We start from the raw sequence: 21,346 nt of genomic DNA on the forward strand, positions 1-21,346 counted from the left end.
AAAAATATATATAAAAATATATATAATAGCCGGGGTCTGCGGCCAAATACATATCATTTTGGGGGTCCTTGACATGAAAAAGTTTGAGAACCACTGCTTTAGTACAGTCAATGGTTTCTGTTTACTCTAGAGGGTACTCTTATTCTGAAGAGATCGTCCACCGGAAGTCTTATTTCTGCTAAGTTATTGCTGCTCACGGAACACAGCCGAGCCGACATGAGCTATGTATTGTGTGGGCAGAAGAATAGCTAAACTAAAATCCTGTTATCACTCGTGCACAATCAAATAAGAAAGGTTAGTGCTGTCATCATCACCAACGTTGTATTCGTATGCATATTATATATATATATATATGTTTTTTGTGTGTTTTTTTTTTTTTTTTTAATTGAAGAGTCCAGGATTTTAGGTTTTGTTAACCCCTGCAGGCTGCAACATGCCGCCTAAAGTAAAGTACCCTTCCACAAAGCTTGCCGACGCACGGAGAGGCAAGACCAGAGTGAACATAGGATCAGCGTTTCGTCGGTGGAGTGTTCTGATGACGATGCGAGGCTTCAAGTCACACGCAGAGGTGGCGACTTATCTTCTGGATCGGTAAGTAAGGTAAGGTTTGCCGACTCCTCTGATCAACCTGTCAGTGGTGTAAAAAGTAACTAAGTACATGTACTCAAGTACTGTGCTTTAGAGTACAATTTTGAGGTATTTTTGCTTCATTATTTACAAATTTCAAAACTTTTACTGGACTACTCCACTACATCTCAGAGGCAAACATTTTACTTTTTACTCCACCACAATTATTGAAAACTTTAGTTACTAGTTACTTTGTAGATTTAGATTACAAAACGTTCTACTTTTGGTACTTTTAAGTACATTTTGTCACCAATACTTTTGTAGCTTACTTTTACTCAAGTACATTTTGAATTCCAGACTTTTACTTGTAACAGAGTATTTCTATATTGCACTATTGATACATTTACTTCAGTAAAAAATAACATCGAGTGGTTTTACTGGACTACTCCACTACATCTCAGAGGCAAACATTTTACTTTTTACTCCACCACAATTATTGAAAACTTTAGTTACTTTGTAGATTTAGATTACAAAACGTGATACTTTTGGTACTTTTAAGTAAATTTTGTCACCAATACTTTTGTAGCTTACTTTTACGCAAGTACATTTTGAATTCCAGACTTTTACTTGTAACAGAGTATTTCTATATTGCAGTATTGATACATTTACTTCAGTAAAAAATAACATCGAGTAGGCTACTTTTTCCACCACTATAGTAACTGTCGACTCGAGCACGCATTGTTGTTGTTGTATTGTGCATATACAGTGCGTGAGACCAAGTATGTTTGTTTTATGCATAGAGTTAAAAATAAGTTTTATGCCAGCACGAGTGAGAGACAACATACCAAGTGAATATTGTAACACACTCTAGACTTGCAACCAATGTTAACTATGGGATGTTGACAGCACTGTGTCAGCTCCCATGCACACTGGTAATTTAACACATTATGTAAATGTTAAACAGGAATAAAGGTAGCCTCGCAAACCTTCACTTATTTCTGATTCCGTATTAAATACTACCAGCCACTGAAATGAGGCAGGCTATTAATACAGCAAACACACAAAAAGCGCATGAGCAATACTTAAATGTTTTTTTTTTCAAACTGTTGCAGTTTACATTTAATCAGTATTTCACAAGGACTTACATTTTTTAAACGGTAGCCTTATTATAAGCAGCGTTAAATTCTATGATCATCCATCTTACCCCCTCACTGCTTTAGTTTGTTGCTGCCTGACGCTGAAATGCTGCGAGGAGGAGGAGGGCTCTCTGCAGGCCATGCAGTTGTCAACAATATAAAAAACAGTTACAAGCATCAGCAATTTTTGGCAAAGAGATTTGGTGTGAAAAGAAAAGGGCATGTTGTTAGGATTCGAAAAGTTGTGTAGTATGCATCAGGCCTACTAACATGCTTATTATGTTATCATTATGATAATCTTAGGTATGAGCAACTTGATGGTTGGGCCTCCAAACCCTGCAAATGTGGCCGTAAGCGCCGCTTGACTTCAGGTTCACTTTTAACAGACTGGTGAGTAGTATGAAGAATATTATATTATATTATATTCGCAAGTAGCAAGTGCCAAACAATGTTGATGTGAATTATCATTATTTTTTACAATGTTGTGATTTGTTGTTTGAAGGGAGCATCATCAGCCAAGGAGCAGTGACGAAGACACTGTGTCAGCCTCGGACAGCTTGGAGGAGAGGTAGAAATAATTCTATCTAGTGTGACATCTAGTGGCAGTATGTTGTCTGTAGCAACTTTAAAACTAAAGGCTGGTGAAGCATTTGCAGTGGCAGCCGTGAGACTGTTGAACAGTCTTCACCATAGCATCTACTGTACAAGCAGCTATGATCGACTTTTACTAGTGGTAAGGTATTCATTGCCCATAACCTATTATTATTATTATTATTATATTATTATATTATTATATTATTATATTATTATATTATTATATTATTATATTATTATATTATTATATTATTATATTATATATTAATATTATTACTGGGGCATGAGTACTTGACCTTGGTACAGGACCCATTATCATAGTACTTGGAGGCCAGTCTACGACGTATGTACTATGACGACATAATTATGACATCAGGGATTTCCATACATGGACATAAAAGGGACACAGACAGACAGTTAGAGAGATCTCCATATATGGGCATTAAATGGGACACAGAGAGACCGACCAAATTCCCACTCAGCCCAACACACACTTGGGTCCTCAGCGATAGACGCCAAGTTTGAAGTCGATCAATCAGATGGCACTTGAGTTACGCCCAAGACAGAAAGCTCCACAGATACAGATTCTCTGCATTTATTCATAACTTGTCTAATGTTTATGTTTAGGTTAATGCTAGTCTATGTTTTTCAGGTTTTCAAGGGTTCATGAGAACCCTACTGTGGACTCCCACATACAAGGAAATCCCCAACAGGTAATACTTTTACTTGTATCTCAAATGTGAAACAGAAGATTTAACAACTAGAGATGCATTCTAATGACAGTGAAGGTTACAGGTCATCTCCTTTGTAACTGTTACAGGCAGGTGACACCCACAGCTGCATTGATCCAGAGAGTTCTGATGCCGCCATCACTGAAACTATTGGTTGTAGTGATGAAGAAAATGTCTCATCTGATGAAGAAAATGACTCCTCTGATGAAGGAGAGGAAGATGGGGAAGTTATCAATTGGTCAGACAGTGCCTGGATGCCTAATAATAAAGACAGACAACCCATAGAAGAAGAGGATGAAGAAGATGGCCTAAAACCCAGACAACTCTGTCCTGATTGTGGAAAGTTGCCCAAAAGTCTGAAGCCTCATACATGTGAGCACAAAATCAAGCCCTGTTCTTGTAATGTGTGTGGTAAGAGATTTGCCACTGAGCGTCTTCTAAGTCTACACAACCAGAGGTTCCATATGGGAAGCTATAAGCATGTCTGCAAGTTCTGCTTCTCAACCTTCAAAACGAGGCCAGACAAACTTGCACACAAGCGGTTCCATCCTCCTGCAGAGAAGCCCTATCAATGTCCTGACTGTCCAGAGGTGTTTACGACCCTCAAAGAGCGCCGTAAACACATAAAGAGTACCAGCCATCTTGTTTGTGACATATGCTACATGAGGTTTCATAGCAAACATAAACTTCAGAGGCATTCAGTCGTGCACACAGGAGAAAAGCAGTTTGTGTGTACGTTGTGTCAACGTTCGTTCAACCAGGCAAGCCACCTCAAATCCCACATGCGCGTCCACACAGGAGAAAAACCCTATCAGTGTCAGCACTGTGATAAGGGCTTTAATCACAATGTTGTCCTGAAGAGTCATATCCAGCGTTATCATGGACAAGTCCCTGACCCAGGGGTGGAAGTGCAGCTGGAGCAGCCAATCAGAAATGAGTCTGAGGCTGAATTAGTTGAGACGAATGAAATGGAGAAGAGTGCTCGTCTTGATGCAATCTTCAAGAGCTTGTGCTCTTGAAGGTTTCTCTTCTCTCTCTGTGGAGATTGGTACAAGACGAGTATTTAAAATAGGATGGTCAAATTAGGTACACTATTTGGGGACATTTTTATACTTATTTTGACTACTTGTGGAGATTTGCGGAAATCTACTTTCGATACTTAAAGGGATACTTCACTTTAGGGCCGGGGACACATTTAAAAAAAATATTAAAAATAAATGAAAAAAGTTATGGAAAATTCATGGCCCCCTCACGCATTAGAGTGTCCTACTAATGCGTGAGGGGGCCATGAATTTTCCATAACTTTTTTCATTTATTTTTAATATTTTTTTTAAATGTGTCCCCGGCCCGAGAGTGAAGTATCCCTTTAATGTTGAAAATGGTAAACATGGTTAACACTCACAATAGGCCTAGGTTTTATGAGTTAGACTGGTGATGTCCTTGTAGTATCCCTGTAGATTGAATCTCAGTTTGTTAATGTGTTTATTAACCAGCACTGATGTGATGTCAAATAGCTGTGCATGTTGCGGCAAGTTTCATCTGTTATTACACGTTTTGTTTCCTTAAAGCTCAGGTTAGTAACTTGATATCGTATGCCTAACTGGCAGCGAATATATATATATATATATATATATATATTATATTATATACTCTCTCGAATGCTGTATTCTAAAACCACAGCCAGGGACTCGGACTGAGTTTGTTTTAATCTCTGACAAGAAACGTTTTCATTCTCCAGTCTGGTTATTGACCCAGCTCTTGATAGGGCTAACAATATTTGATAATATGCGCTGTAATAGAAAACGTGAGCTTTAATGCGATTTCCCACTCGTTCACAACTGCATACGACCGTACAGCTACATTTTATTGTTGAACTGAATGTACTATGGGACTAGTAGAGTAACTGTGATAATAGTGAGCCAGTCATTGGTAAATAAACTCTGCCCCCTTCGCAAAGAAGGGGTTTATTTTTCAACAATGATCAGCTGTACATGACACACATTACATGAGTAATTATTTGACACATGTTGATTAAAATATTATTTCATTACACATGAGAAGCTTCCGCTTCCAAACCAACGTGAATAGAGGCAGAATGGACAGTGGTGTGCTGTACAGAAATGACAGACTGCAGAATACCTTGATTTACTGATTGGAATTGAGCTTTGAACAATGCCATTTGGTGATGGCAGTCAAACACCTAAGCATGACTACTGCCTAGTCTTTAAATGAGCATGTCTGTATCACAGATTTCCCTCATCAGGTTTTTTTTTTTTTTTTTTTGCACTAATCAAAGTTACTGAATTGGTTTAAAGATGTGGACTTAAGGGGAGTTAAGAATTCAGAATCTCAACAAAAGACGCAGGTGTCTGTGACAAGAAAGAGACACTGGTGTCTACATATTGACAAGAAAGAGACAGAGGAGAAAGTGGCACAGTCAGCTGGGGCATTAAGGCCGCTGTGGCCTCAGGGCATGCCATTTTTTGAGGGGAACAAGGCTAAACTGAGGGCCTCCCTGAAATTCCTGCCCTGCTCCTGACATAAATGCCTTTTACTGTTTTGGGTGATTAATTTGCTAGTGATTTAATACAAGTTTGTGCTTATTATAGTGTCATTACTATAATTGGTCTCCAGTGACATTGTGTTTGCAGAAGAAATTGTTGGGATATTTCTACAGGGATGAGTATTACTCACACCCTCACATCCATAAGTCACCCAATACAACTCCAGACAAATACTTCAGCTCCATTACAGTTGTGTTTCAAAAATGCCTTGCTCAACAGGACAGAAGAGACAGAATGTCCCAAATATTTAGTTTGGAAGGTCTATCATGTATTTTAAAGCCTTAGAAAGCCTATTCAGCTTTTCTTTCTCTGACAAAGTGCCTGTCTTGTGCTGGGAAAACCACAGGCTGCTTAATGTAATGGATCAGACATGCCAGTAGACTATACTTGATCTAAGAATAAGTTATACTTGGACATCTTGTGTAAAATCAGGCTAACTGGTTAACTTTAAGCCAAAATTGTACTTATTTCCCCCTCTATCAGCCACTATATAATTATGCTGGGGTGTTTTCCTGCAGAAAGATATCCCTCTGTCTGTATTTAGGTTTTGTTCCACTGTTTATGTTGACATTCCACTGTTTATATTGACATTCATTGATCCCTTTGAACTTCAAGTAAATATAATTGTTTACTAGTAGACCTAGGAATCTTAGCTGCATTGCCAGTGGTGTAAAGTAACTAAGTACATTTACTCAAGTACTGTACTTAAAGTACAATTTTGAGGTATTTTTTACTTTACTGGAGTAATTCCAATTTTCAATACTTTTACTTCTACTCCACAACATCTCAGAGGCAGATATTGTACTTTTACTCCACTACAACTATTTGAAAACTTTAGTCACAAGTTACTTTGCAGATATAAATTATTATATTATAAAACATACATTAACCACTTTAGCCCTATTTTATACTGCAGGCTATTTGAAAATAGCCGACAAACATTTTTGTACTTTTACTTTTGGTACTTTAAGTATATTTTGATGCCAATACTTTTGTACATTTACTCAAGTAACATTTTGAACAGGCCTTTTACTTGTAACAGAGTATTCTACATTTGTGGTATTGCTACTTTTACTTAAGTAAAAATATCTGAGTACTTCTTCCACCACTGTGCGTTGTTGCAACTGATGCTATTGCTTTAAGGAACTTGGCCCCGCCCCCCTCCCCATCTCCAGTGTTGTTGACATGACACTGCTCAGCTCACAGCCACGCTGTAGTCCAGCCAGTCCTCGTCTCCTCGACTTTTTGGAAGATTGTATTTATTTTAATGTTTTTACGTCGTTCAAGAAAGGTACTGACAACACGATGCTGTGTTCTAGCCGATAACAGCGCGAGGGTGTGTTCAAAGGTATCGAGGTATTCCCAGGTACAGCCCCCCCCTTGCGTTCATTCATTGATTCAGACGAACGTACTAGCCCGGAGCAATGGCCGATCTGGCTTTATCAAAGAAAAGAAAGTTTTATGAATGTAAACGCCGTGCAGACAAAGTTCGCGGCAAGTCAAGAGTAAATCTGGGGATTGCGTTTACCCGATGGCGTGCGTTGAAGGACAGGCTGCAGATGAGGAGCGACGCTGATTTGGGAATGTTTCTGTTGGACAGGTATGTTTTTCTCTACCAAAGCGTTTATTCACATAATAAAACGCAGCGCTCCCAATGTAAACCAACATGTTTTGTAATCTGCTCGTCTTGGTGGACACAGCCACAAAGCTTTTGTCCTGCCAAATGATCTGGTTTTCCATTGTAACCAATGCTAACGCTCCTATCGGGTGAAGCTGGGTCCATTAGCTTTCATTGTATACTACACGGTCATTTTATCAACCATGGGGAGAGGTAAATAAATGTATAACCATCGCATCATAGTCTATTGCTGAATTCGGGCTTCAAATGATTTTGACATCACCATAGGCTTTATCTGGCAAAATAAAGGGGGGGGGGGCGGGTGCACTCAGTGTGACGTGAGGAGGGGGGGGGGGTGGAGTTTTTTCTTTTTTCGATCTCTGAAGTTGCTTAGAACCCCTTTAAGTTTAAGGCATACTAGGTAAGATAGCAGATCTGTGTGTGTACACACACACACACTCCCCCCTCCCCCCTCTGACAGGCATCAAAGTGATTGCTGTCTTTGGTGCGTGCATTCATTGATTAGAGAGAGCACAGACCGAGTTTGACATTCTTATGGCCCAATCAATCAACTCGGTGCACAACCCCTGTGAAGTTCAAAGGGATCAATTAAGAGCTCGAGCCCCCCCCTCTCCACCCACAGACTTTTAAGTCCCTGCAAGGGATGAAGGTCAATATAAACAGTGGAACAAAACCAAAATACAGCCAGATGGATGTGTCATTCTGCAGGGAAACACAGCAGCATAATTATATAGTGGCTGATAGAGGAAAAAAATGCAAAATAAATATATATATTTTTCAAATTTAGGCTCAAAGTTACCTAGTCTGCCTTTAATTTCTCAAAGTTGCCAAGTAAGCCATTTAGTACAATTTTGAGGTATTTTGACTTTACTGGAGTATGAGATTGGCTATTAAGTAACATTTTGAACACAGGCCTTTTACTTGTAACAAAGTATCTCTACACTGTGGTATTGCTACTTTTACTTATAAATATCGGAGTTTCTTCCTCCATTGTTACGTTGCATAATGCATGTATTAGAATCAGAATCAGAATCAGTTTTATTGTCACATCACAGGTTTACAAGGTAAAAAAGTGGGTGAAATTCTTTTTTGTACATCGTTCCCATCGCAACGTTAGTTTCCATAGAAAGAAGAGGGGGGGGGGGGAGAAGAAGAGGGTGGGGGGCAAGTGGGAAGGAGATCAAAACAAGAGAGCAACAGAAGGCCAGACAAGTTATCTACATATTTACAAATTACCTGAGATAATAAAAAAAAAAAAAAAAAAAAAACTAAACTAAGGTGCCTGAGCATAGCAGCAATGTATTGTATACTGTGCATGTTATACTTATACTGTGCATGATAGACAATGGACGTTAAGGTGCTTAGAGGAAAAGGAGCACAATAAAAAAAGACCAAAAAAAAGTCATACAGTACACACACAGCAATAAAATCAGAAGACTTGGGGTCAGCTATTTATCTATCCAGTCTGTGGGGGTGGTTGGGATGGAGGGGAGGTTGGCGGTGCTTTGAACACACACTGTTAATTAATCCCCTTTGAACATCAAAGGGTGTGTGTGTGTGTGTGTGTGTGTGTGTGTGTTTGTTGCTGCCTGCACTGAGCCACATAATTGATTGATTGGGCCATAAAAGTGTCAAACGCATTCTCTCTTGTGCTCACTAGTGCTCTCTCTAATTCCCATTAAATTGAGGGACAGACACTCACTCACTCACACACACACACACACTCACACTCACACACACACACACACACAGTCATTTCCCTCGATCAGCCGCTGTATTATTGTGCTGGTGCTCACAGTTAGCTGCTTTGGGGTGCCAGGTAGGCGTGTACCTACCAGAGAGTACTTAGTCTAACCAGAGGTGGGTTACAACAAACGCATTTTAAAAAATTACAAAAATCATCAACCCCAACATAAATTGCATTCAAAGTCACTTTAAATTCAAGAACCAATCAACAATATCAACCCCAAAACAAAATATTCAATCAATGTTTTTCAAATTCAAAGACTTGGGTGTACAAATGGGGGTTATTAATTCAAGTCACCACACCTTTTGAAAATAAAACAAAATGAATTGTCTTTTTCATAAACCAAAGTTAAGTTGCTTTTAGAAAGGTGTGGTATAAAAGTACCCCCCACCCCAACAATTGTATAATAAAAAACAAAATCTTGACAAGTCCAAAATGTGTGTTTTGTTTACCCCAGTAAGTTGCCGACAGTACTGACAATACTTGCTGAGAGAAAGGCGGCCAAGACAAGGGTGAACATTACATCAGCGTTTCATCGTTGGTGTGAGCTGATGGAGATTCGACGGCTGAAAACACATTCAGAGATGGCCACTTTCCTTCTTGATTGGTAAGCTAAGGTTTGCTAACTACACCGACACCATCTCTTCAGATCAGCATGCCAACATAAATGCACATAATCACTGGTCGTTTGAATTATATGTAGTCATTTTATCAACAATTTCAGTCGGGAATCGGGATGCTTGGCACAATACAAATAAATCCAAAATCACCAAGGCCTTTACCTGCCTAGTAACGCGAGACTACATGGCCTCTACAGAGCTAGGATTATTATGTTCTACCTGGAATTCAGTCATACCTTAGTCTTAGTGTATTACAGCATGACTGAATAAATGTGTCATCTTGTGTTTTTATACCACATCACAGTGAATCATGTCAGGATTTTTTAAGTTGTGTAGTGTGCAGCCGCCAGGCACTTAACTAACTAATGATATGCTTATTATTATGTTTCCATCATGACACTCTTAGGTATGATCTAACTGGCCCATCGACCTCCAAACCCAGCTTGACTTCAGGTTCACTTTCACCAGACCGGTGAGTGTTATAAACAGTATTATAGCTGTCTGCATTTATAGAATCTCATCCAGACACTGAGTCAAAGAAGCAGACTAGGATGTTTATGTGAATTAAAACATTTCTTTTTACAATGTAGCGACTTTGCGTTGTTTGAAGGGTGCAATATCAGCCACGGAGCAGTGATGAGGAAACTCTCTCAGCCTCGGAAAGCCTGGAGGAAAGGTATAAATAATTGTATGTTGTGCACCCTACCTGTGGGACGTGAGGATAGTGCAAGTGGTCCCCCAAATAATTGGCAAAACACTTAAGACTTCAATGGTAATATAACATTAATATAAAAAACATACTCTAAAAATCTCATGGTATTTCTTCTTTAAAACCTTGAAAAGTGAGTTTTCATTGTGATGCCAATAAATAGGAACTTAAAGACCTAGTGAAATAAAAATGTTGGTTTTCACACTAGAGTATACCCGCGGTCATAATGAAGACATTATCATTAGATGCCATATGAATATGAATCTTGATTTCAATCACCTGCGTGATTCCCATATATGCACGTTCCTCCAAACACACCAGATTTTAATTACAGAGCTACTCCGTTTTATTTTATCTCATTCAAGATGACATCCAAACGGTGTATTACTAATTTTAAACTTAATCAGCACACTAAAATATGCATCTGAAAAGATTTTAGGTTAGAAATAAGCAGCATTGTAACAAACATGCTTCATACTGGCCAGCTCTCTCTCCCTTGTGCAGTGAGAGCAGAAGGATACACAAACACTTGCCCACTGCTGAGATTTCCAATGGACCCTTCGCTAAACCCCACCCCAAAAGCGATTGTCCAATGCCAGCTTAGCTACCGTTGTTAGCCTGGCACAGGTCTGGCAAGCTTTCGTCACCTGCCATAGCTGTCAATGTTATTTCGCCCGCACACACACACACACAATAATTTGCAACATAATAGCAAGAACAGGAATAATACCACGATAACGCAATGGTGACTATGAACCAGCAACAGATTCCACGTTCCCAAAACCGTTGGAGGGTTATTTTCCCAAGCTGAAATCTGCGTTTAAACTGCAAGGCTGCATGGCTGTGTTGTTGAACACATACACAGCTTAAAGTAATACTAGGTAACGTTTTCAACAAAACTAAAGTTAAATTGTATATCTTTTGCGAGTGGCAAAAGTTTCACAACACCCACTCCGTGAATTTCACCCCCGGAAGCCTTTTATTTATATATTTTCTATTGAACGTGTACGGGGGGGACTTTCCCGGGAAAATGACGTTCCTGGCCAACGTCATGACGTCGTGGCCGACGTCCTCAGGAACTACCGCAACGGTTTCCTGTTTGGCCAGGAACTACCGCGCTATTAACAAAAAGGAACCTCACGCTGATTTGAAGAGAATGTAGGATTGGAAGATCGAAAAATAACAGAAAAAGAAAGCACAGCTCATGGTAACTAATGCTCCACTGTAGAGATGCGCGGATCGCGGTTTTAGCCGCGGTTGCCGCAGTTAACCGCAGTTTGGGTGGATTTGGGTCAATCAAATATAATTATTAATTCATATTGGATAAACCGCGGGTGAAATAATGCGGGAATTAAATTAATGATATCAATCTATAGGCCTATAATAGCTTTTAAAAAGCACTAAATTTCACCGTGTGTGCGTTTGTAGTATTTTAATATTACGTCATTTTACACCAGGCAAAAAATAGCCGCTCACGACATGTTGCTTTACAGGCAGCCAGTGTTGCCAGGTTGCGAGAGAAATAAGTAGCCAGGTCTATGAAAACAAGCCCAAAACAAGTGCCAAACAAGCCCAAAAGTCGCAACACAGAGCATTGTTTTTGCTCTGTGTTTTGTTTTCACTTTTTCTTTCTTTTTCTGTAAAGCACTTTGAGCTGCATTTATGTCATGAAAGGTGCTATATAAATAAAGTTTATTATTTTAAAAGTCGCTTATAAAAAGCTTATATAAAGCCGACATGGCAACAAAGTGGTTGAAAGCGAAAGTAACTTAATGAAGACGTGCGCTTGTTGTTACCATGGTTGTGGATTGTATACAGTCACTGCATCGCGACAGTGGTGAGTAACACTGTTTATAAGAAAACTAACGTCAGGAAAATAACAATTATTTGGTGCGGTTGGTGCGGATCTATAAATAGGATGATATAAGTACCGCGGGTGGATGGCGGATGGATAATGAACTTGTTAACGCGGATTTGGGTGACAAAAAAAGCCATCCGCGCATCTCTACTCCACTGGCTAAGAGAAACGATCCGTAGATAGTATAAAACAATTAAAAGATCGCTTTTTGAAACGCTTCCGGCTTCCGGTGAAAACGAATGGAATTCTGGGTAATCGAGGACTAGGGAAATTGTATGCAGTGACGGTAGTGACCAGCAGAGGTTGCTAAAAATCGTTATTTGTGATTCTGCATTGTACAACTTTAACGTCAGGAAAGTTACACGACTCACTCGCCCAGGTGGTGTCACTAATCACCGTAATCGTAACAAAATTCAGAATCACAGCGCTGCCTGTTTCGGATTCCGCACGTTAAAGTATATTCATTCATTTGTTCGTCTATTTATTAACTGCTACTGTAGTCTTACCCTGCGGTACATGAAAACTCCTGTTACAGTCATGGATCAACTTCAACCTGGTGTTTGCATTTTCTCCATTTACGGTCCGTACATCTATATAAACGTTCAGATTTCAAATATAAATTGCTTACCCTATGGCCACGGATGTTAAAATGATGCACGGGACTCTCAAAAGTACCCATATATTCTGTATTGTTCAATAAAAAGCATTTTAATCCGATCGGTGGCCATTTTCTCATAGAGTTATAATGTATCAGAGTGCAATACACCTACCAACCGATAGGGTTACTTAGTTGAAAGCATATGGAGAAAATGGCCACCGATCAGATTAAAATGCTTTTTATTGAACAATAGGGATGATACGGGTACTTTTGAGAGCCCGTACATTAATGTAACATCCGTGGCCATGGGATAAGCACTTTATATTTGAAATATGAACGTTTCTGTAGATGTACGGGCTATTAATGGAGAAAGTGCAAACACCAGGTTGAAGTTCATCCATGACGGTCGAGACAGACGACCGTCGTGAATCCATGGCTATTACTCCCTCTAACATTTCCTGTGTTTTTAGTTTATTGAAATAATGCACATTTGTCCAGTGCATAGCCTACTGCAGGCCTTGTTGACTAGATTTAGAAGAGATTTTGAAGCTATTGCTGCTGAAATGATCGATTATTTTTAAGGGGAAAAGCCGTCATTTAACATGCAAGTCAATGGGTGAGAAGCAGAGATTGCCAGGCGCTGCCAGGCCTGGGTGTGACTAACTTCGCACCACCAGTCACAGAGTGGAGTGGGTGGGGCTTAGCGAAGGGTCCATTGTGCCCTGATTCAGAAACTGTTGGGAACCGCTGATCTAGTGTGACATCTAGTGGCTGTATATTGTCTGTAGCAACAAGCATTTTAGTGGCAGTCTTCATGAGACTGTGGGGCAAACTTCCCCATAGCATCTAATAGAAGCAAAAAAAAAAACTACTTTAAACTAGCATTTCATTTTCCATATTAATATTATATTTACTTATATTTGTTAGTTTGTTGTAATTTCTTTCTGTTTGTCATTATTCAGATTATATTATCTTGTATTTCTCTTTGTTTTCTTTGCTGTTAAGCACTTTGGACAAATCATGCCATTGCTTGTGTTTATAAATCGCTCTATTAATAAAGTTGACTTGAATTAAAGGTAATGGATTGGATACTTGGTAATGGCAGGTACTTAACTCTTGAGTACCCTACATTGACCATATGCATCTGAACATACTTTGAGTTTTGTTTTCAGTTGGGTTTGTTTATGGTAAGGTAATACATAATATAGTGTAATAGCAATAATAATAACGGCATGGCTGTGGATCTTGGTCTTCATGTGGCCAGTCTGTGACGTCCGTCATCCATGCCTTATCTATGATGTATGGCTCCATATTTGGTCAAGGTTTCAGCCTGATGCAACTGCCTTTGACTTGAAGTTAAATGTTTCGAAAAAAAATATGAAACGTGTGAAAAATGTACTTCCTTGGCCTACTGGCAGTGTGCACAAGACATTCGACAGTGATCGGTTGTGTGGTTTGTGAGATTATCCCTGGTTCCAGGACTGGAAAACTAGCCTAACCTAATTCTCAATATTTTTCAGGTGTTCCAGTAAGGAATTGATCGGTACTGGGGACTCCCACATACAAGGAAAGCCCCAACAGGTAATACTTTTACTAGTATCTAAAATGTGAAACAGAGGATGTAACAACTAGAGATGCATTCTAATGACAGTGAAGGTTACAGGTCATCTCCTCTTTTAACTGTTACAGGCAGTGACCTCAGGTGACACCAATGATCCAGAGAGTTCTGACGCCGCCATCACTGAAATTATTGGTTTTAGTGATGAAGAAAATATCTCACCTGATGAAGAGAAATACTTCCCTGATGAAGAAAAATACTTCCCTGATGAAGAAAAATACTTCCCTGATGAAGAAAAGTACTCTTATGATGAAGCAGGGGGAGAGGGGACGTGCTGTAATGATCTAGCTGGCCCATCGACCTCCAAACCCTTCTTGACTTCAGTTTCACCAGACCGGTGAGTGTTCTAAACAGTATTATAGCTGTCTGCATTTATAGAGTCTCATCCGGACATTGAGTCAAAGAAGCAGACTAGCAAGTGCAAAAGTATGTTTAGGTGAATTAAAACAATTATTTTACAATGTAGCGACTTGTTGTTTGAAGGGAACATCATCAGCCACGGAGCAGTGATGAAGAAACCCTCTCAGCCTCGGAAAGCCTGGAGGAAAGGTATGAATAATTGTATCTAGTGCAGCGATTCCCTGTGGGACGTGAGGATAGTGCAAGTGGGCCCCCAAATAATTGGCAAAACACTTAAGATTAAAAAAAATATATATATATATATATATATCTTATCTTATCTTACTATCTTACTATCTTATCTTACTACTATATAATTGACAAAAGCTCCGAAAGTTCGTGCGGGGTAAGCAAGCACAGGATCACTCCATTTGCCCCGAAACTTGCCACAGACTGTTGATCAGAGCTATGGCTATGTTTTAGGCATCTTACCCCACCTCGATCAGTGATCGGACTCTCGGTTTGATTGATTCTCTGATTTGCCTATCAGACCCTCAGCCTGATCTGGCTGGTTGCCATAGCAACCGGATACAGGAAGTCTGACCTCTTTATCACATGACCGAGGTTGGGAGGATGGGACTAGAGGTTAGGGCCGCAAAGCAAAGCGGGGAGGGAGGAGAGGGGGAGGGGGGGGGGGGGAAGAGGGGCCGAGAGGAGAGGCCCCTCTCCTCTCGCATGACGTGTGTGCAGAGCTATAATTAGGCCAGGTCGCCGTCATGGTTCAGAAATATCTCTTACAGAGGAAATTGACTATTTAGAAGGGATAACAGTCGAAATGTTTAGGAACGATGAGGATGTGAATCTGTTACACACACCGCTAAAGCATGAGGAGGAATTTGACTATTTAGAAGGAGGAAATGTTTGGAGAGTTTGACGCGGCCCTGACATCTGATGAGTCTTAGACTCTGTCTGGACCAACTTCGGATCGGGCCTAGATGTGAGGGCCGCTTCGCGGCCCTGACATCTAGTTAATGTAATAGAAATGGCATGGCATCTTTTCTCAATGTTGGTTCCATTGATCCAAGCTGGATCACGATTGATTGATCATTTAAATAAACATGCTCTGAAAATGCACGCGGCCCACCCATCTGACCACTTAACGGCTAGTTGGGTGGCCCACGGATGCTTTTGGGATTTCAAATTGGGCCCTGATTCAGAAACTGTTGGGAACCGCTGATCTAGTGTGACATCTAGTGGCTGTATGTTGTCTGTAGCAACTTCAATCTTCTCCATAGCATGTAAAATGAGCTAAAAACAATAAATAAAACCCCTACTTTTTCTAATTGTCCAGTTATTATCTGTAACACATTACAACCATTATTACTCATTTTAGTTAGTTTATTGTGATTTCTTTCTCTTTGTCATTATTGTCATCCTCTATTTTTGGTCTTTGTTTTCTTTGCTGTTATAATAACGGTATGATCTTGGACTTTATGTGGCCAGTCTGTGATGTCCGTCATCTATGCCGTATCTATGATGTATGGCAAGTGAAAAATGTACCTCCTTGGCTTACTGGCAAGACATTTGACAGTGATTTGTGCTGTGGTTTGTAACAGTAGCCCTGGACAGACATACTGTACTCACAAACCCATTTGTAAAAAAAAAAAAAAAAAAACACCCCCCCCCCCCCCCCAACAAAAAGAAAATAGTTATTTGTGTCACTTACCTGTGTCTGTCCTGAACACCTGGATTTCCCCTCAGAGATAAATAAAGGACGATATATATATATATTCATCTATTTCTCAAATTGTCCTTGTATTTTCCAGGACAGGAAAACTAGTCTAACATTCTTCATGTTTTTCAGGTTTTCCAGGATGGATTCAATCGGTAACGTGGCCTCCCACATACAAGGAAAGACCCAGCAGGTAATACTTTCACTAGTATCTAAAATGTGAAATGGAGGATGTAACAACTAGAGATGCATTCTAATGACAGTGGAGGTTACAGGTCATCTCCTCTTTTAACTGTTACAGGCAGTGACCTCAGGTGACACCCATGATCCAGAGAGTTCTGATGCCGCCATCACTGAAATTATTGGTTTTAGTGATGAAGAAAATGTCTCATCTGATGAAGAAAATGACTCTCCCGATGAAGGAATTGACTCCTCTGATGAAGGAGGGGGAGAGGGGCCATCAGATCACAGTTCAGACAGTGACTGGACGCCTGATCTTGAGATGGGGGTAGGTGGCCAAATACATATCATTTTGGGGGTCGTTGACATGGAAAGGTTAGGAGCACCACTGATATAGCAACATACTGTTAGGATTTAGAAAATGTTTAGATATGTATTTGGCCGCGGACCCCCATCTACAAATGTTTTGTTCCAGGGATCCCCATGAAGCAAAGATTTGAGTTACAAATGTTCGCTTTAAAGATATATAGATATTCAAAGATTTGCACACATTTTCAAGATTTAAAAAAAAATAGCAGATCTAGAAGCTCATCCATTTAACAGCCAGCAACTGTCTGACAGAGTGACAGCCTGCTGGTAGCCAGTACTAGCCACCACGCTCACGCTGCCTATTGTGCAACAATTGTGCGTTTTTATGCACATTGTGTAAGATTCTGCACCGTGCATACTATACTGCAAATGTCCCAGAATTCAGTGGAAATGTCTCCTGGGGGGATCTAAGCAGGGCTTTAGACTCATGTACGGAACCCAAAAAGAAGGCGTCCACACACATGCTTAAAGGGATATTTCACTTTCAAAAAAACTTTTGGTCATTTTATCATCTACCTTTGTGAACCCCCCAGACAGTTTTTAAGTTGCTTGATTCATTATTTAGATATTTGATATTCATTTTATCAGACACGCCCCCTTCCTATACAAACCCATTGTAACTTCAAACTCCATTTTAACCATGTTAGATTCCACCCGTCCTTGGTTCTGGTGACTCACCCTGCCCTCCTAATGCGTGAGGGGGCCGTGTTTTTTCAATTACTTTTTTCATTTATTTTTTATATTTTTTTTGGAAAATGAAAAAAACAAAATACAATAAAAAAATTAAATAAAATAAATGAAAAAAAAAACACGTTTTCACTTTCAAAAAAAGTTTTTTTGAAAGTGAAATATCCCTTTAACTCACCAGCTGCCAGAGTTATTTCAGATTTTTAGCTGTTGGCTGCCAGAGATTTTTCATTGAAAAACAAAAAGTACTCAGGAGCCGAGATACAGAATGTTTAAGTTTTAAGTTAACAAGGAAGTGGATAGGAGTCTAGATCTTCGAAAAATCATATCTCCTTGGTCTTTAAAAAAACGCCAAAAACGCATATATGCGTTATTGGCTGGCAATGAGTTAATTGCAGTATGTGGTAATCAGTCCTTTAATTTGTTGTCCGCTTTTTTTCAGGTTGGCTCACTATCAAACTAGATGCATTCCTACTTCACACATTACTGATCACCTCTTCTTTATCTTTCCAGGCTGTGCCCTTGGGTGACACTCACAGCTTCAGCAGTGTTCCACATAATTCTGCTGTCACCCTTACTGAAAATATTGGTATTCTTAATGATGAAAGTGACTCCTTCGACTGGAAGCTCATTAATACAGACAGCAAGCCCATGGATGGTGACCCCGATAGTGGTGAGAAATTTGCAGAGGATGGAGCAGTTGGCCGAAAGCTCCGCCGACTCTGTCCTGAATGTGGAATGTTGTTCAAAGATCTGAAGCCTCATACGTGTGAGCACAAAATCAAGCCTTGTTCTTGTAATGTGTGTGGTAAGAGATTTGCCACCGCGTCTCATCTAAAGAGTCACAACAGGATCCACAAGGAAGGCTGGGAATATGTGTGCAGGTTCTGCTTGGAAACCTTCAAAACAAAGGCAGACAAAATTAAACATGAGTGGAGCCATCCACCTGCAGTGAAACCCTATCACTGTTCTGACTGTCCAGAGACGTTTATGACCTTCAGTGAGTGCCGTGAACACAGAAAGAGCCACAGAGGTCCCGTCATTATCATTTGTCAGATATGCAACATGAGGTTTGCTAATAAAGCAAGACTAGAGAGGCATTCAGTCGTGCACACAGGAGAAAAGCAGTTTGTATGTGAGGTGTGTCAACGTTCGTTCAACCAGGCAAGCCACCTCAAATCCCACTTGCGCGTCCACACAGGAGAAAAACCCTTTCAGTGTCAGCATTGTGATAAGGGCTTTAATCACAATGTTAGCCTGAAGAGTCACATCCAGCGTTATCATGGACCTGGCCCAGGAATGAAAGTGCAAACGAAGAAGACAAACAAGAATGAGTCTACGGCTGAATTAGATGACACGACTGACATGGAGAATAGTGGTCTTGATGTGGAAGAGGCTGAGCGAAATAATGACACGGGCAACTCTGAGGAGGAGGAGGAGGAGGAGGAGGATGAAGATGAAGAGAAGGGGGTTACAAAGAAATGGAACAATACATTCACAGGTCAAGGAAACTCAGTGAGTAGTGCAGTAATAACCTCAGATGACCAGTTGAAGAGGAAGTTATGCGATGGTGATGAGACTGAAGAAGGTCAGGGCAACAGTTATTCAGCCTCTGACTCAGCAGATGAGGAAGAGGAGAAGAGGGGAAGCAAGAAACCGAGAAAGACCACCTGGAAATCTAGTGGAAGACCAACGAACTCTGGGGGTGAAGAGCATAGCAGTGACTCAGATTTTGACCTTGAGAGTGAAGAGCATAGCAGTGACTCTGATTTTGACCCAACAAGCGGGAAACCCAAGAAAAGAGGTGGGGCTCAAACCTGTAAGGACAGAGAGAGACGTAGAGGAAGGTCAAAGAACAATCCATTAGTCTGACTGTCTTTTAAATTACTTGCAGCTGTTGCTGAAGAATGACAGATTTTATGAAGATGTTTGTCTTCACTGGCTGAGTATTGTTCAAAATAGACGGGTCAAAGGAGTTGGACTGTTTGGGGAGATCTGCTTAATTCTCAACATGGTTACAATTACAAACAGGAGAAGGACGTAGGCCCAGGTTTTATAAATTAACTTTTGATATCCTTGTTTCCCTACAGATTGAATATCGGTTACAGTGTGTAAATGTGTTTATTTTAGAATCAATGTATTACTCACACACTTCTATATCCATGTTACCCAATACAAGCCCAGACAAATTCAGTCCATTGTCCAAAACGGCTCCAGTTCCATTGCAGCTGTTGTGGCAAGAAAAAGCCTTTCTCCACAGATACTTTTACAGTTACTGAAGATAGAAGAGACTTTGTATTTTCCTCCATCCAGACTTTCCCAAATATGTTTTTTTATAGATATGCAGATGGAGAGGGCAAAGCTTTTTATCAGGGCGGAATTATGGGTTTTCTGAAGTAAAGTAAGAAAGAAAGAAAGAAAGAAAGAAAGAAAGAAAAAAAGAGAGAAAATTGGCTTGCAACTCTTAAATTCTCTCCATTGTTTCAACTTTGATCAAAAAGTAGGATGCTTCCTGCTTATGTTTATCCTTGCTCTAGTCTGTACACAGGTGCATAACCTGTTTGAAAGTCTATCATGTCTTTGCTTCAAAGCTTTGGAAAACCTATTCAGCTTTCCTTTCTCTGGGAAAGTGTCTGTCAGGTGCTGGGAAAGCCAGGGGATGATTAATGGATTAGACATGACAGTAGACTGTACATCTAAAGGATGGAAGCCTTACTGTGATTGGCTTGGACATCTTGGGTAAAAAAAGCAGACTTTGAGACAGACCATGTAGTGGGATTGGAGGTGTAAGCAATGATACATTATTCAGTGACAAATGAGGACCAGGTTTCTTTCTTTTTCTTCTTTGTTTTAATCTTGAGAAGCCTCTTAAGCACTTAGAAAACATTTCTTTAAAACTTTTGAGGTTAAATTGATATTTATTCAGTCAAGTTCTAAGAGTCATGGTTTGAAGTTTTATTCAAAGCCAAAGAACAAGACAACATAAAAAAAATATTACATCTATAATGTCTTCTGCTTGTCTATTTAAAAAAAGTATTTTGTCACAATGTGTTAAACATTGTGAACAAGGGACTGATACCTTATTCTGATAACAAATACATGTACTCTACTATGTTTTTAACAGGGAAGAAGGGAATTAATACATATTTTCTTACGGTATTACTTCAATGTATATCCTTTAATATCTCTGGTATCTGTAAATCAGCATCTTGTGCCCTTTCTGTTATTGACGGGGCTTAATTTTCACTGTTCAAGCAGATCAGTTTGTGCCAGTTTAGAGCGCACAGTACAGTAAATCGTTCAGGAATTAATCACTGTTTTACATAGTGGATTCATACATTACTCCTTAGAAATCTGATATTGTACACTGTAATAAAGTGATCCCCTCAAGTTGGTTCTCTGGCTCATAGCTTTCAACCCAACCAAAGGCCCTGTCTTGCAAATGAATAATTATGAGAATAATTATACTTTCTTGAACGATTCTGCTATGGTTTATGAATCGTTTAATGGTTTAGTGTGAGATGCTGAGCTGAGACTATCCAACATACAGGAAACCTATTGTCTGCTACTGCTATTGTGTGGGTATAAAGAAGACTGGGACAATTTCCTCGTGTCTGTAACTGATGGCATAATCGGATCATGGCACCCCTTAACCACA

The 21,346-nt window shown here is 39.9% G+C and overlaps 2 protein-coding genes across 2 annotated transcripts; both read left to right on the forward strand.

Moving 5' to 3' along the window:
* Window positions 1-261: 261 nt before the first annotated feature.
* LOC308094137 (uncharacterized protein) lies at window positions 262-4,142 on the forward strand. Its single transcript, XM_080440612.1, has 6 exons — window positions 262-294; window positions 426-591; window positions 2,007-2,093; window positions 2,206-2,271; window positions 2,950-3,010; window positions 3,118-4,142. Exons 2-6 carry the CDS (start codon window positions 434-436, stop codon window positions 4,045-4,047), a joined length of 1,302 nt encoding a protein of 433 aa, XP_080296738.1. The 5' UTR covers window positions 262-294; window positions 426-433; the 3' UTR covers window positions 4,048-4,142.
* Window positions 4,143-6,806: 2,664 nt separating this feature from the next.
* LOC308093209 (uncharacterized protein) lies at window positions 6,807-21,060 on the forward strand. The gene is made up of 10 exons (XM_080439465.1): window positions 6,807-7,192; window positions 9,436-9,585; window positions 10,005-10,070; window positions 10,209-10,274; window positions 14,284-14,344; window positions 14,453-14,718; window positions 14,865-14,930; window positions 16,585-16,645; window positions 16,754-16,960; window positions 18,202-21,060. The coding sequence occupies exons 1-10, from the start codon at window positions 7,017-7,019 to the stop codon at window positions 19,558-19,560; spliced, it is 2,478 nt and encodes an 825-aa protein (XP_080295591.1). The 5' UTR covers window positions 6,807-7,016; the 3' UTR covers window positions 19,561-21,060.
* The last annotated feature ends 286 nt before the right edge of the window (window positions 21,061-21,346 follow it).

Source organism: Gymnoscopelus braueri, assembly GCF_963280865.1.
Source record: "Gymnoscopelus braueri genome assembly, chromosome: 10".
NCBI lineage: Eukaryota > Metazoa > Chordata > Actinopteri > Myctophiformes > Myctophidae > Gymnoscopelus > Gymnoscopelus braueri.